Raw genomic sequence first — 14,462 nt, 5'->3', positions numbered from 1 at the left:
CGTAGCACATGTTGGGTTCTGTGCCATCCCAAGCACTTGGTTCATATTTCTCTTGTAAAGTCCTTCATCTAGACCTGTGCTGTCCAATGCAGTATTCACCAGGCACATGTGGCTATTTAAATGAATTTAAAATACATTTCTAGTCCTAGTGACAATTTTTGTGCTCAGTAGCCATATGTGGTTAGGTGGCATTTGAATTGGATAGCACAGATTATAGAACATGTCCATGGTCATAGAAAGCTGCACTGGACCCGGCTGTAGCTCCCACCAGTTAATTCCAAACTGGGGGTGGGCTGACGTTGATGTGAAAGAATGCTGGAGCAGCATCCTGCTGATCTATACAGGTGTTTCCAGGAGCCTGTGCTTCGTTCAGACACCAGTAAGTTCATTATCTGCCTTCAGAACCTGGCATAGTACCTGGCTCGTTTTAGGTGATGTTCCAAGCAATTATTAAAGCCATATTTCAGTAATCTTCTTATAACTACCTGGTATTTCCAAACTGGAGATTGAGGTAAACTGTAATACCATGCTCAGGATGGGGGTTAGGTGTTGCCATTGCCAAGAAGGAAAGGCCACTATCTCTTCAATGTTAATTATTTTTGGCTGGAAGGAGCTTTCATTACTTTTCCTGCTACCTCCCCCTTTCCAAGCTTCTTAGTTGGGCTTTCCTTGACCTGGCCCACATTTCTGGCCTCTGCTTATTCCTCCCCCTTTAGTCAAATCTGATTACAATCAAGCAATCACTGTTCGCAGACTTTTGTTCCTACTGGAACCTGCTAATGCCATTCCAAATTCAAAATCCCAGAACTAATTCAAAGGCCACCCCCCTTCCCCTGAACTCCATGGCCATCTACCTGGGGCAGCTTATTTTTGGTAGTCTTGCCTCCCACACCAGCTGGCTTCTTGAGGCAGGAGGTGGCAATTTTAAATGTCAACAAAATCTGTGACATTCTGTAGATGGAGAGGTGACTGAATAATGTGACAAAAGTGATGCTGGGATGACTTCCAAGGCTAGGTCATAAAAGGCAGTTTGGAACAACTAGCTGGTGGCCCTGAGCCACCTCATAAAAAATTCTGCCTCTGAAGCTACCCATGTGGTGAGGAAGCCCAAACTAGCCCACACAGAGGGGCCACCTGAGAGACCCTATAACCACACACAGTGGGAGATGCCTCACCAGCCAGCCGCCTGCTATTCCAGCTGACAACCACAAGTGCAGGACACTCTGAGCTACAACTGTCAAGTTTGAGCCTTTCCCAAATCCTGACCCACAGAAACCGCAACATGAAACAATTACTGTTGTTTTAAGCTCTTTAGTTTTGAGGTGGTTACACAGCAGTAGTAATTTGGGATTTTTTCTAATGCCTGTATGAGACCCACATGGGGCCTCATAAAAAGAGGCAGTGGGTCTAGGAACTCAGTGAGTGCTCAATACTTAGTTTCAAACTCCTTTCTTGGGGCTACTTTGCTTTTTTATGCCAAATTTTCAATGTTATATATAACAATGCTTTGTTTTTGTTGTTTTTGAGACAGGGTCTCACTCTGTCACCCAGGCTAGAATGCAATGGCATGATCATGGCTTACTGCAGGCCTCGACCTCCCGGGCTCAGGTGATCCTCCCACCTCAGCCTCCTGAGTAGCTGGAACTAGAGCACTCGCCACCACGCCTGGCTAATTTTTTTGTATTATTTTGTAGGCTTTTGGCATGTTGCCCAGGCTGGTCTTGAACTCTACGGCTCAAGCAATCTTTCTGCCTCAGCCTCCCAAAGTGCTGGAGCCACTATGCCCAGCCATGCTTTCTATTAATAGACTTTTTTTGGTTAAGAAAGCAGTGATATTAGAGGCCTTAAGGAAGTTATATAACCTTCAAAATGTAAGCAATGCAACAACTTTAAATCTCTTCTGGGAAGGAAAATGCTTTTGGCTAGTGAGTTACAAAAACAAAACAGAATACAACAGGATTTCAACAAGGAAATGTATTTTTTCTTTAGAATTTGACTCAGAACAGTAACATAAAAATATTTACATTAAAATAAATTAACATGCAATTACTTAACCATATGTAATAATTTACGTTGGAATATATTAGCCTTCCCATAAGTTTAATAAAAACTAATATTTGGTTTTAGATTCAATACCATCCTTTCAAGTATTTTGTATGAAACTTGGTAGCAATGCAATTGTCTGATGTACAGAGCAGATTTCACCGTAAGAGATTACACCAAAGAACAGATGTCCCTTCATGGAACATCATCTCACCCCAGACTCAGAAACTGAGCAGCCAAGCTTCCTTCCCAGGAATCACCATGGAATGTCTGAACAATAACCAGGCCCTGGAGATTACTGCAGGGCTGGTAGAGTTTAGGAAGGATATAGTTCAAATGTAATGTTGATTCCTTCAGTTTATTTGAACACTGAAACAATATGTTGTAGAAAGCTTCATTTTCCCAAAATAAAAATCTGAAAAATATATGCACATGATTTTTTAAATATCTAAAAGTACCCATAAAAACTTGTCACTAGGGCCAGGTGCGATGGCTCACGCCTGTAATCCCAGCACTTTGGGAGGCAGAGGTGGGCGGATCACCTGAGGACAGGAGTTCAAGACCAGCCTGGCCAACGTGGTGAAACCCTGTCTCTACTAAAAATATCAAAAAAAAAAAAAAAAATCAGCCAGGCGTGGTGCATGTGCCTGTAATCCCAGCTACTCAGAAGGCTGAGGCAAGACAATCACTTGAAGTCGGGGGGCGGAGGTTACATTGAACCACAGAACTCCAGCCTGAGTGACAGAGTGAGACCCCGTCTCGAAAAAATAAAACACCTGTCACTAGACCAAATACTATACAGGTAAAATTTCACAGCAGAGAGGAATATTTGATTAAATTCAGGTGATAGGGTCAAGGATCCATTAAGTCATTTACAAATCAGATATTAGTATTAAAGGTTTTGGTGGCCTAGAGTGAATTAGAATATGTTAGCATTTTGAAAGTTTTTGAAATGAGAGGTTTGTGGCTCAGCAGAAAAAGCACAGAGGGACCTGGAATCAAACCCTCTCTCTAGCCACATAGCTTAAACACACCAAGTGTCAAACACACCAAGTTCTATACAATAAAAATTAAAACACCTGCCTCATATGTTGAGAGAATTTGGGATAATGTATATGAAGCACCTAGTTCAGAGCCTGGCACACAGTAGGCACTTAATAAGTGGTGGCAGTTAGTATTTCTTTCAAGTTACAGTTCATAGCCAGAACTTTGGCTTTTGTATTTTGACATCAATGAAAACGTGAATTATGTAGCCAGAATCCTGATTCACGGCTCTGGGCTCTAGGTAAAACTCATACAAACACTGCTTTAATAGACACCCTAGGGTGTTACTCAACACAGTAGGAAAGGCTATTGAAGGAAGAAGTGTCTGCTGGTCAGTAGCAAAGATCGTTTTGGGACAGTTAATCTCCTTTTAAAGGCTCTAAGTCCCAGTGGCTTCTCAGCTGTCCTAAGAAGATAAGGACAAGGTCACTAAGGCCACTGTAATTTAGATCCCTGGTCTAAAGTCTCTTGTAAGTTCAGCTAGAGTAGTAACATCTTTCAACAAATGGTATCCAGGATTGGGGGGGATATCTGAGATGTGGGGGTTGATATGTCCAGTGTCTTGATTGTGATGCTTTCACAGGTATACATATGTCAAGGCTTATCAAATTATAGGCTTTAAAAAAAAAACCAATAAAGCTGTTTAAAAAAAAGCGTACTTAAGCCCTTCCTGGTAAGACTTCCCCCTGTTCCTTGACTGGATCACCTTCTGTGATCTTAGTTTGGGGTTAGAGGAGGAAGGATTTTTTTTTTTTGAGATGGAGTCTCGCTCTGTCACCCAGGCTGGAGTGCAGTGGCATGATCTTGGCTCCCTGCAAGCTCGGCCTCACGGGCTCAAGCAATTCTCCTGCCTCAGCCTCCCGAGTAGCTGAGACTACAGGTGCATGCCACCACGGGGCTAATTTTTGTATTTTAGTAGAGATGGGGTTTCACCAGGTTGGCCAGGCTGGTCTCGAACTCCTAACCTCAGGTGATCCACGTGTCTCAGCCTCCCAAAGTGTTCAGGCATGAGCCACTGTGCCCGGCTGGAAGGATTATTATTATTATTTATTATTATATTATTTTTTGAGACAGAGTCTTGCTCTGTCACCCAGGCTAGAGTGCAGTGGCGTGGTCTCAGTTCACTGCCAGCTCTGCCTCCCAGGTTCATGCCATTCTCCTGCCTCAGCCTCCCGAGTAGCTGTGACTATAGGGGCCCACCATCACGCCCGGCTAATTTTTTGTATTTTTAGTAGAGATGGGGTTTCACCATGTTAGCCAGGATGGTCTCAATCTCCTGACCTCGTGATCCACCCACCTCAGCCTCCCAAAGTGCTGGGATTACAGGCGGGAGCCACCGCACCCGGCCTGGAAGGATTATTAATGCAAACTTCAGGATGAAGTGACATCCCAGGCAAGGCCTGCAGGTTTCAGTGGTATTAATCCATTAGTAAGCAGAGTTCTAAGGCTTCCTCTCTATTATTGTAGCTACTTTGGCACAGAAAATTGTGACTGGAACTTACAGGGTTTGAAGCTAAAATGACCCCTACTAGGAAAACATCAGAAAGAACAGCATCTACAAAAACAGGAGTTGGGAAAGGTGACTTTGGAAGAGGAGACCAAAAGCAAAAAAATTTCTCTGCCAAAGTCACCTGCAGTTCAATACTAGATTTGATTGTTAAGAAATGGTCATCCTAAAGACAAGAACTTGATTCCACTCAGGAGCTCTTGAGAGATGGTCCATGTCTGTTCCTGGAGGTCTAATAGATCCTGCGTGTTGTGTAGTCCAGCACCATGCTGGCAGCACCCAGGAGGGCGGGGTCAACCAAATCCGAAACCACTACGTCCACGTCCTGCACGGAGGACAAGGCCTGCTGGCGAATGATGTCTTTGACAATGTGGATATAGTGACTGGCCAGGACTCCAGAGAGGATCACAAGGGAGGGATTCATGGTATGGAGGATGTTCACAACCCCAAGACCCAAAGCTGTTCCAGCTACAGGGAGATAAAAATTAAAATGAGTTTCTGAGAGAAGCCAAAATCAAAATACCAAAGAGGGAGGCAGAAAAGAGCCAGCAGCAGAAATGATAAAGAACATCCACGGCATGCAGTGGGAGGCAGTGTTTTAAAAGCAGTTCACGGTTGATTCTTAATATGAGAAAATGATCATGTGACAGCCTCAAGTGGAAAAAGCAGGGTGTACCACACGATCTCCACTAGGCAAAAAAATGAATAGAAAGACTTGAAGGAAATGTTAATAGTTGGTATCTCCAAATGGGAAAACTCTAAGTGATATTTTTTCTCACAACTGTCCTATATTTCTCTAAATTTCCTGTAAAATGAACACGGAGCATTTTTATAGTTGTCAAACCAAACCAAACACCTGCTGAAAAAGGCAATGCTGCCAAATACCTTGAATGCAATTCCCTTTTTACCTCTGAGTAATTAGGAAAGAAACCTCTGAACAGACACTGCAAAGCACCTGTCCCTAAGAGAAGCAGGGTCTCTTCTGGGGCTGGGCTGGGCCATATGATGTCTGAGGCTGCCCCCTGCAGCACAGCCACCTGCAACCACATGCTCACCTGTTCTTAGGATGCTCTGGGCCTTCGCATTGCCAAGTTTCGCAGCTTGGATGAGATGGAGCGCACCCACGGCCTCATCTTTTGGCACTGACATCCCTTCCACCAAGAGCAGGTCCTCTGAGCAGAGTGAGAAGGAAAAGCAGTCACTAATGAGCCTTGGGGAGGCCAAGCTCACCATTGGGCCCGTGGAAAGCAAGCCCCTACATGGGAAGATGGTGTTTTCTTTTCACAACTGCAAAGCTTATCATTCACAAACATCTCTATACACTGCCCCTAAAGCTTTTGCTCCCCTCTTGCTAATTGGTTGTACATAACCCAGAACCTATCTTCCTGGAAAAACCTCAAGTCTGACGACAGCCTCCTACCCCTCTGGCTCCCTCACTTCTCACTTCCAGGAGCAGACAGTCTTTGAAGTGTTCTTTTCTCCAAATTATCACCTTCCTCCCACATTCACTCCTTCCTTACTCATCCCAGACACAATGCTGTGCCATCTGCCAGCACCACACATTCTATGGCAGCAAGGCACAGCAGCTAAGGAACAGACACAGGCCTGGGGTCAGTGCCAGCTCTGCCACTCCCAGCTGCATGACCCCATGCCTGTCACCTCACCTCTACACATTCCTCCTTCCTAGAAGATGAGGGCAATAGTGCCTACCCTGGCAAGGTTATCTGAGGAATGAAATGAGATCATGAACATAAAGTACTTAGTTAAGTGCTGGCCAGAGTAAATGCTCAGTAAGCAGCAGGAATTTCTGTGGTTATCTGTAGTCCTTGTCTTCTGCCTGTCACCAACTCAGATCAATCTGCCTCCTCCTCATCTGCTAGAATATCTGGACCCTGAAGTAAAAAAGTCCCCAGCTGTGCAAACTGCTACCTAGACATCAACTGGTGGTCTCCTGTCTCCCCTGAGCCCTCACAGCTCTCACACATTCTCCCTGACTGCTCTCTTCTATACCTTCACCGCCTTCCCAGTCCTTCTACCCCCACTGCCAACAGACGAGCAAACTTCTTACCTCTCTCATAGGGGCACCACCAGGTAATGATCCCCTACCTTTTTGCTTCCCATCCCATACACCCATCATCTCGGCTCGCCATGCCCTCTTGTGGGCCCTGTGCCTGGTTTTGCAGCTCATCTCTTCCCACCTCTTCAGAACCCTACTGTGTAGGGCTCCATACACTTCTCTCCTGCACTCTCGGCCTCCGTTCCCCATTTCCTTTCCTTCAGCATATGCTCACAAATTGGTTTTGGGGGCCAAAAATCTATACTCTCTTTATGTATGAAGCACAGATATACTACACATACGGTGCATGTATGTGTGGTATATACATAACATGTTTTGTCCATTTATTTCTTCATTAAAATGTGTATTAAGTACCCACCCTGTGCTACTGGCTGAGAAAACAAAACTGAAGGAAATCTTCCCTGCTATCTTGGAACTCTAGACCTCTGTGCACCACCACTCCTGGGGAGGAAGAGTGGCAGTATGGGTCAGGACCAAGGAGGTTGTGCTGTTTTAGTGCAAGGGAGCCCTGCTTTTTCTCTAAGAAGTGAAAGGGGGGAAACTTCTGGCTTCAGTGTTCAGCTCTCTTTGGAATTTCCACTTTGAAGTACTTGTCTACTATTTGGTTACTTAATTCCTTAAGAGAGGGACACCAACCATCATGGAGTTTTTTTGCCTCCCTCTGCAAGGCCATTCCAGAGGCGTATGCTTCAATGCACCCATGGCTTCCACAGGAACAATCAGGCCCATCCAGAGACACAACAAGGTGGCCCAGTTCTGCAGCACAGAAGGAGCTTCCGTGAATCAATTCATGCTGATGGATAATTCCACCACCGATTCCTACAGTGAGGGACAGAAATCACTGAGGGTGCTTTACCTGAAACAGAAAACTGATATCACAACGCCTCATCTATTTAGCAGAGCTTTGGCATGTGAGGGTCTATATATATTTCTCTAGACAGATGAAGCCCACTAATCATAAAGCATTCTTTGGTAGCATTTTGGATGGAAATGTTTTTAGCAGATCGAGATGCCCTGTGACCCATCTGCTTGGGTCACTGATTTCAAACACAGCTGTGGGGACAGTGCAGCACAAGTGCATGCCCACCTTGTGGGTAGTAGACCCCCTGGTCCAGCACACACTGCCCATCTTTCTGCACCAAGGCTTTCTCCAGCACTGAAGCAAGAGCCTACTCAGCCATGCAGGCACAGCACCCAGGGGCAACCTGCAACCGAGGCAAGGCAGGAGCCAGCAGATCCACAGGACAATTCTGGATGCTGTTCTGCAGGCTTCTTAGGAGGTGCCGGTGGAGTTCAGCCCCCTTTGCCCCCAAGTCAACTTCAATAATGTTAATATATCCTTAAAGGCTTTCTTCCTGCTCTGTTTCATTCTTCCCACTCTCCCTCCTGCTTCTTGGGGTCACCTCCAAAAAACCATACCTGAACCTAAATCCTTGTCTCAGGCTCTGCTCAGGAAAACCCAAGATAAGTCTTTCTAAACTGTATCACACACTACCTGCTTCCTGAAGCAGAAAATAGGAAATATGATTTTGCCTCTTTTGATGCTGCTATGTCTAAAAATCTGTGATTCAATAATTACAAATATCAGTGACTGTCTTTTGTTATGGTGTTTAGCAGTTACAAAGGAGTAAAAGGTATTGTGCCTGAGAAGGCTCTGCTTTTAAGGGTTGTCTTGCCATCTGTCACATCTTGGGCACTTATTCCTCAACCCCCTAGTCCTCTGATTTACAGCTTAGTCACTGCTCTGAGCCAGGAAGTGGTATCCAAGTTTGCTAAAACTGTGTCTGGAACTAAAAGAGGATGAACATGAGCTAAAGTACATGAGCTTAGGCCGGGTGTGGTGGCTCACCCCTGTAATCCCAGCATTTTGGGAGGCTGAGGCAGGTGGATCACCTGAGGTCAGGAGTTCAAGACCAGCCTGACCAACATGGTGAAACCTTGTCTCTACTAAAAATACAGAAATTAGCCGGGTGTGGTGGCACATGCCTGTAATCTCAGCTACTCGGGAGGATGAGACGGGAATCGCTTGAATCTGGGAGGCAGTGAGCCGAGATTGCGCCACTGCACTCCAGCCTGGGTGACAGAGCGAGACTCTCTCTCTCTCTCTCTCTCTAAATAAATAAATAAATAAATAAATAAATAAATAAATAAATAAGTACATGAGCTTAAAGGGGAAGTGGTGTAATGTAGAATTTAAGCACATATAGGTTCTGAAGTTAGACATATCTGTATCAAAAACTGGCTCAACAACTTACTAGCCGAGTCTGTTTCCTCATTTAAAAATCAAGTTATACACTTAAAATATATACAATTAAAAAAAAAAAGTAGGCCGGGTGCGGTGGCTCAAGTCTGTAATCTCAGCACTTTGGGAGGCTGAGACTGGCGGATCACGAGGTCAGGAGATCGAGACCATCCTGGCTAACACGGTGAAACCCTGTCTCTGCTAAAAAACACAAAAAACTAGCCGGGCGAGGTGGCGGGCACCTGTAGTCCCAGCTACTCAGGAGGCTGAGGCAGGAGAATGGCGTGAACCCGGGAGGCGGAGCTTGCAGTGAGCTGAGATCCGGCCACTGCACTCCAACCTGGGCGGCAGAGAGAGACTCCGTCTCAAAAAAAAAAAAAAAGTAACAAATTGGGATGTCATAAAAAAATGACAGAGCAGGAAACTCCAAAAGTCCATTCTGCCACTAAAGCCAGGAAAAAACTGGTAAAAGTGTCAGAATCAACCTTTTTGGAACTCTGGAAACTAACCAGTTTGCAACAAACAGAAGAATGCTTAATTTAAAAAACAAAAACCAGGGCCAGGTGCATGTAATCCCAGCACTTTGGGAGTCATGCCTGTAATCCCAGCACTTTGGGAGGCCAAGGCAGGAGTATCCCTTGAGCCCAGCAGTTTAAGACCAGCCTGGGCAACATGGTGCGACCCTGTCTAAAAACAAAACAAAACCAGCTGAATCTTGCTAAGAGAACTTTCTGGTGTTTTAACCTACCCTGGTCCCATCACCCGCTCTCCAGCTTGGTGGTGACCTTGAACAACAGTCCACACTCCCAGTACTGGTGTACAGATACAGTACTGGATACCAGTACCTGATGGGGCAGGACAAACTTATTCTCAAAAAATTGTGGTTGTTTGTTTTGACCTGCCTGTCAGCTCCCTGGAGGACCACCTCAAAGGGCCTGCTTTCATCTCAACTAACTAGGAACTACCCAGTGCTGAGGGGGTTACATGAAGGGTGTTTATCAAAAACATTTCAAGGTAAAATATATAATAGTAGTCTCTGCTGCCTAGGGCAAAGGATAACAGCTGGGGCATCCAACACACTAACCAAAAAGACTGGGAGGAAAAGCTGGGAAATGAGAAGCTGTGGGAAATAAGAGCTTTGAATAGCTCTGACAAGTTCCTGGAATTTAGAAGGTCACATGCATGTCTAAGGCTGGGCACATGCTCAGAAAAGACATGAGAAGGCCACATGTGGCTCACCTTCAGGCTCTAGTCAAGCAGGAAGTGAAGGCTAAGGCAGAGTTGTAACCACCTGACCATGTTGAAGACATGCTCCAATATACATTCTAGCTCCTGAACCAACCTCCCGCTACCCCCTCTTACCTGTGCCTGTGATAAGTGTAACAAAGTTTTCCAGTCCCTTTCCTTGGCCAAATTTCCTTTCTGCCAGGGCAGCACAGTTGCCATCATTGTCTACCCACACGGGGAGATGCAAAGTGTCAGAAAGGGGGGTCCTAAGGTCCACAGAGTTCCACTCTTGGATCAGTTTGGTAGAATGCAGCACAATTCCTTCCCGAGGATTTACACGGCCACCTGTGGAAATGCCTGCGCTCCACCACGAACACAAGGAAAATAATGCTGATGAGCAATCTCAGGAAAGTGTGCTGACTTTCTTGGCTTAGAACACGGATTCATTCACCCCAGATCTCCTAAGACAAACATTACCAAGGACTGCAAGGAAATATTAGACAGTTGTGAATTAAAGCCATAGCGCCTTGAAGATTTCTAGAACCATCAGTGCTTCTCTCCTAATGCTTGTTGGTGTTCCAGGAAGTCCCCATGCTTGGGGCCCACAGACAGCACCTAGAGCCATCTGTGCACAGGGCAGACACTGACTTGATGCTCAGGCATGCATCACAACTTAGTAAATTTTGTACATTAAAATGAGCATTTCTTGGATTTATAATTACAATCTTACCTACTCCCAAAATTCTGCAGTTCAGTTTTACAGCTTCTGCTGCAGCTTCCACACACATCTGTAGGATTAAATTAATCCTCTCTTCATAGGTTTTAGGATTGAACTGAGTATACTTCTTAACTATTTCACCCTAAAAGAGAAAACAAGTTCTGTCTCACTGGTCTTAGCTAAGCAGCATATTGTGAGTGTTGTGATCTTTTTCATGATAAATCAGATACTGCTATAGGATGACCCCGCAGTCTTAGATGACTGCTTGGGGACGGAGCCACTGCCTGGCCTGGGCCAGCCCTGGGATAAGCTCAAGTAGTTCCTGTAATCTGTCCTAATATGGGGCTGTTGAAGCAATGAAGACTCCACAGCCAGCAAGATGGGCCCCTCTTTTTTCTTTTTTTGAGATGGCTTCTCGCTCTGTTGCCCAGGCTGGTGTGCAATGGCGCGATCTCAGCTCACTGCAACCTCCGCCTGCCAGGTTCAGGTGATTCTCCTTCCTCAGCTTCTCAAGTAGCTGGGATTACAGGCGCCTGCCACCACGCCCGGCTAATTTTTGTATTTTTAATAGAGATGGGGTTTCACCATGTTGCCCAGGCTGGTCTCAAACTCGCGACCTCAAGCAGTCCTACCGCCTTGGCCTCCCAAAGTGCTGGGATTACAGGCATGAGCCACTGCCCCCAGCTGGGCCCCTCTCTTAAGCTTAAGTTCAATGTTGGCTAATTTGAGCCTAGTTCATTAAAAGACCATATTTTACTCTTTCAGGTTGACAGAATTTTCTTGCTTACTGAGGTGACTGGGCACAGTGGCTCATGCCTGTAATCCCGGCACTTTGAGAGGCCAAGGCGGGAGAATTGCTTGAGCCCAGGAGTTTAAAACCAGTCTGGGAGATACTGTGAGACCTCGTCTCTACAAAAAAATTAGCCAGGCATGTTGGCATATGCCTATAGTCCCAACTACTTGGGAGGCTGAGCTGGGAGGATTTCTTGAGCCTGGGAAGTTGAGGCTGCAGTGAGCTGAGATCATGCCACTGCACTCCAGCCTGGGCAACAGAGTGAGACCCTTTCTCAAAAAAAAAAAAAAAGTACTGAGGCAACTAAGTAGCTGAGCTTTAATCATCTCCTGTAATTGAATTCAGTGATGGTCTGGATACTCTGTTTCCTTAGGGTAAATTTCCATCCTGGTTGGCAGAAATACCACATTGTTTAAATTACTGTATGGCCAGGTGTGGTGGCTCACGGCTGTAATCCCAGCACATTGAGAGGCCGTGGCAGGTAGATCACTTAGACCTCAGGAGTTCAAGACCAGCCTGGGCAGTAAGAGGAAACCCCATCTCTATAAAAAATACAAAAATTAGCCAGGCATGGTGGCTCACACCTGTAGTCCCAGTTACTTGGGAAGCTGAGGCTGGAGAATCACTTGAACCCAGAAAGCGGAGGTTGCAGTGAGCCAAGATTGCGCCACTGCATTCCAGTCTGGGCGACAGAGTGAAACCCTGTCTCAAAAAAATAAAATAAATTACTGTGCTTTTTGATATGTTTGAATACCAAACAGTGATAGTCCCTCCTGATTACTTGTCTTTATATATTTTCTTTGCACAACTGACTTTTGTACTTTTAATGATAAACTTCGAGAAATTCCACTGTGATTTACAATAATTTTACTAAATGTAAAAAAAAATACTATTGAAATGTTTTACTAGAATTATGTTGATCTTATAAATCCAATTTGGAAAACACTGCCATCTTATAAATAATCAGCACTTCCATCCAGGGCATTTTTTTCAAGGCTTTATGTCTTACAGTAAAGTTTTAGAATTTTCTTTATATAGATCACATCGTTTCTGGCTTCAGTTATTCTTAGGAGTTTTTGTTGTTGTTCTGAATAAGATCTCTCTTTCCATTTATATTATTTTGTTATTAGTGGATTTTAATATATCAAATACAGGGTTAGAGCTGTCACTAGGATTGTCATTAAAAATAAATGTAGGCCAGGCACGGTCGCTCATACCTGTAATCCCAGCACTTTGGGAGGTCAAGGCTGGCGGATTCCTGAGCCCAGGAATTCAAGAGCAGCCTGAGCAACATGGTGAACCACTGTATCTACAAAAAACAGGCATGCTGGCATAAGCCTGTAGTCCCATCTACTCAGGAGGCTGAAGCATGAACATCGCTTCAGCCTGGGAGGCAGAGGTTGCAGTGAGCCGAGATTGCACCACTGCACTCCAACCTGGGTGACAGAGCAAGACTCTGTCTCAAAAAATAAAAATACATCTAGAGCCGGGCACAGTTAATGTGCACCGGCATGTGCCTGTAGTCCTAGCTATTATACTTGGGAGGCTGAGGCAGAGGATCATTTAAGCCCAGGACCTTCAGTTCAGTCTGGGAAACATAGGAAGACCTTGTCTCTAAAAAAAAATTTTTTTTTTTAATTAAGAGAATAAAAAATCTAGAGTAGTGCTTCTAAATCTTCACTGTGCATCAGAATCACCTGGACCGCTTTTAATGAAGAGTGACGCCTGGCCTTCATCCCCAGAGACTCTAATTTAACCAGTCTGGGGTGGGAGCCAAGCATTTTTTTGTCTGTTAATAATGTTTTTTGTTTTACCCTGTCAATAATCTCCATTTTTGCTATTCCTTCCTTTATTCTCTTCATAACTTCCACAATTATGTTTGATAATGCTGCAGAAAACATCTTTCTTTTCTTCTTGATTTCAACAGGAATGCCTCTAGAATTTTACCATTGAAAAAGATGTTGGCCTTTCATATGGAATAAATCATCTTTCTGTTAAGAAACTTCTTCTATTAGTTTTTGTTTTTGTTTTTTGAGATGCAGTCTCACTTTGTTGCCCAGGCTGGAGTGCAGTGGTGCGATCTTGGCTCACTGCAATCTCCGCCTCCTGGGTTCAAGCGATTCTCCTGCCTCAGCCTCCCAAGTAGCTGGGATTACAGGTGGCTGCCACCATGCCTGGCTAATTTTTTTTTTTAACTTTTATTTTTAGTAGAAACGGGGTTTCACCATGTTGTCCAGGCTGGTCTCGAACTCCTGACCTTAAGTGATCCGCCTGCCTGGACTTCCCAAAGTGCTAGGATTACAGGTGCGAGCCACTGCATCCAGCCTTCTATTAGTTTTTAAAAGAGTATTTATGAGGGAGGCCTCTTGGCTTTTCTTGAGAAAATTATGTTTTGTTTTGCTTTCCTTATTTGACCTAATGGTATTAATAAATTTCCTACAACTTTACATTTAAAATCTTTGCTATATCTCTTCGTCTCTGGATGCTTTATACACTTACACTATTTCAAACAAAGAGTTTTCTGGTAGGTTTATTCTAAGTCATTAGAGATCACTTTAACATGATCAGTTTGTTATTTTTATGAATGTTCTCTCACCTATCAACACTGAGTGATGGTTTGGTTGATAGATTGAAGGTATGCTGTATTCAATAAAGAGCAGAACTGTAAAAATGCAAAATGGAAAATCCACACAACTGATGACATCTAGAGAAGAGGCAGCTCCCTTCACCATTTGCTGATACCCCTCACCTGGGCAGTGATCGTGATCAGCATACTCCACACTCCAAGCTGTTACCAAGTATAGAATTTCA

At 44.6% G+C, this 14,462-nt stretch overlaps 1 protein-coding gene across 5 annotated transcripts in view; it reads right to left on the bottom strand.

The window, feature by feature from the left end:
- GNE (glucosamine (UDP-N-acetyl)-2-epimerase/N-acetylmannosamine kinase) overlaps positions 1 to 14,462 on the bottom strand; it is a 60,833-nt gene that overhangs the window by 15,297 nt on the left and 31,074 nt on the right. For 2 of the 5 annotated variants that reach the window (XM_030919154.1, XM_030919155.1), the window contains 5 exons: positions 10,871 to 11,000; positions 10,276 to 10,497; positions 7,308 to 7,490; positions 5,650 to 5,766; positions 4,409 to 5,062 (listed from right to left, as the gene is read on the bottom strand). In XM_030919154.1, the coding sequence (XP_030775014.1) occupies positions 4,827 to 5,062; positions 5,650 to 5,766; positions 7,308 to 7,490; positions 10,276 to 10,497; positions 10,871 to 11,000 (888 nt within the window). In that variant the 3' untranslated portion in view covers positions 4,409 to 4,826. Of the gene's footprint in view, positions 1 to 4,335; positions 5,063 to 5,649; positions 5,767 to 7,307; positions 7,491 to 10,275; positions 10,498 to 10,870; positions 11,001 to 14,462 lie in introns of those variants that run through there. The other 3 variants (XM_010369939.2, XM_010369940.2, XM_030919156.1) reach the window with 3 other exon arrangements.

This window comes from Rhinopithecus roxellana, chromosome 16, assembly GCF_007565055.1.
Source record: "Rhinopithecus roxellana isolate Shanxi Qingling chromosome 16, ASM756505v1, whole genome shotgun sequence".
Lineage (NCBI taxonomy): Eukaryota > Metazoa > Chordata > Mammalia > Primates > Cercopithecidae > Rhinopithecus > Rhinopithecus roxellana.
This window is presented reverse-complemented; position numbering and strand designations above follow the sequence as displayed.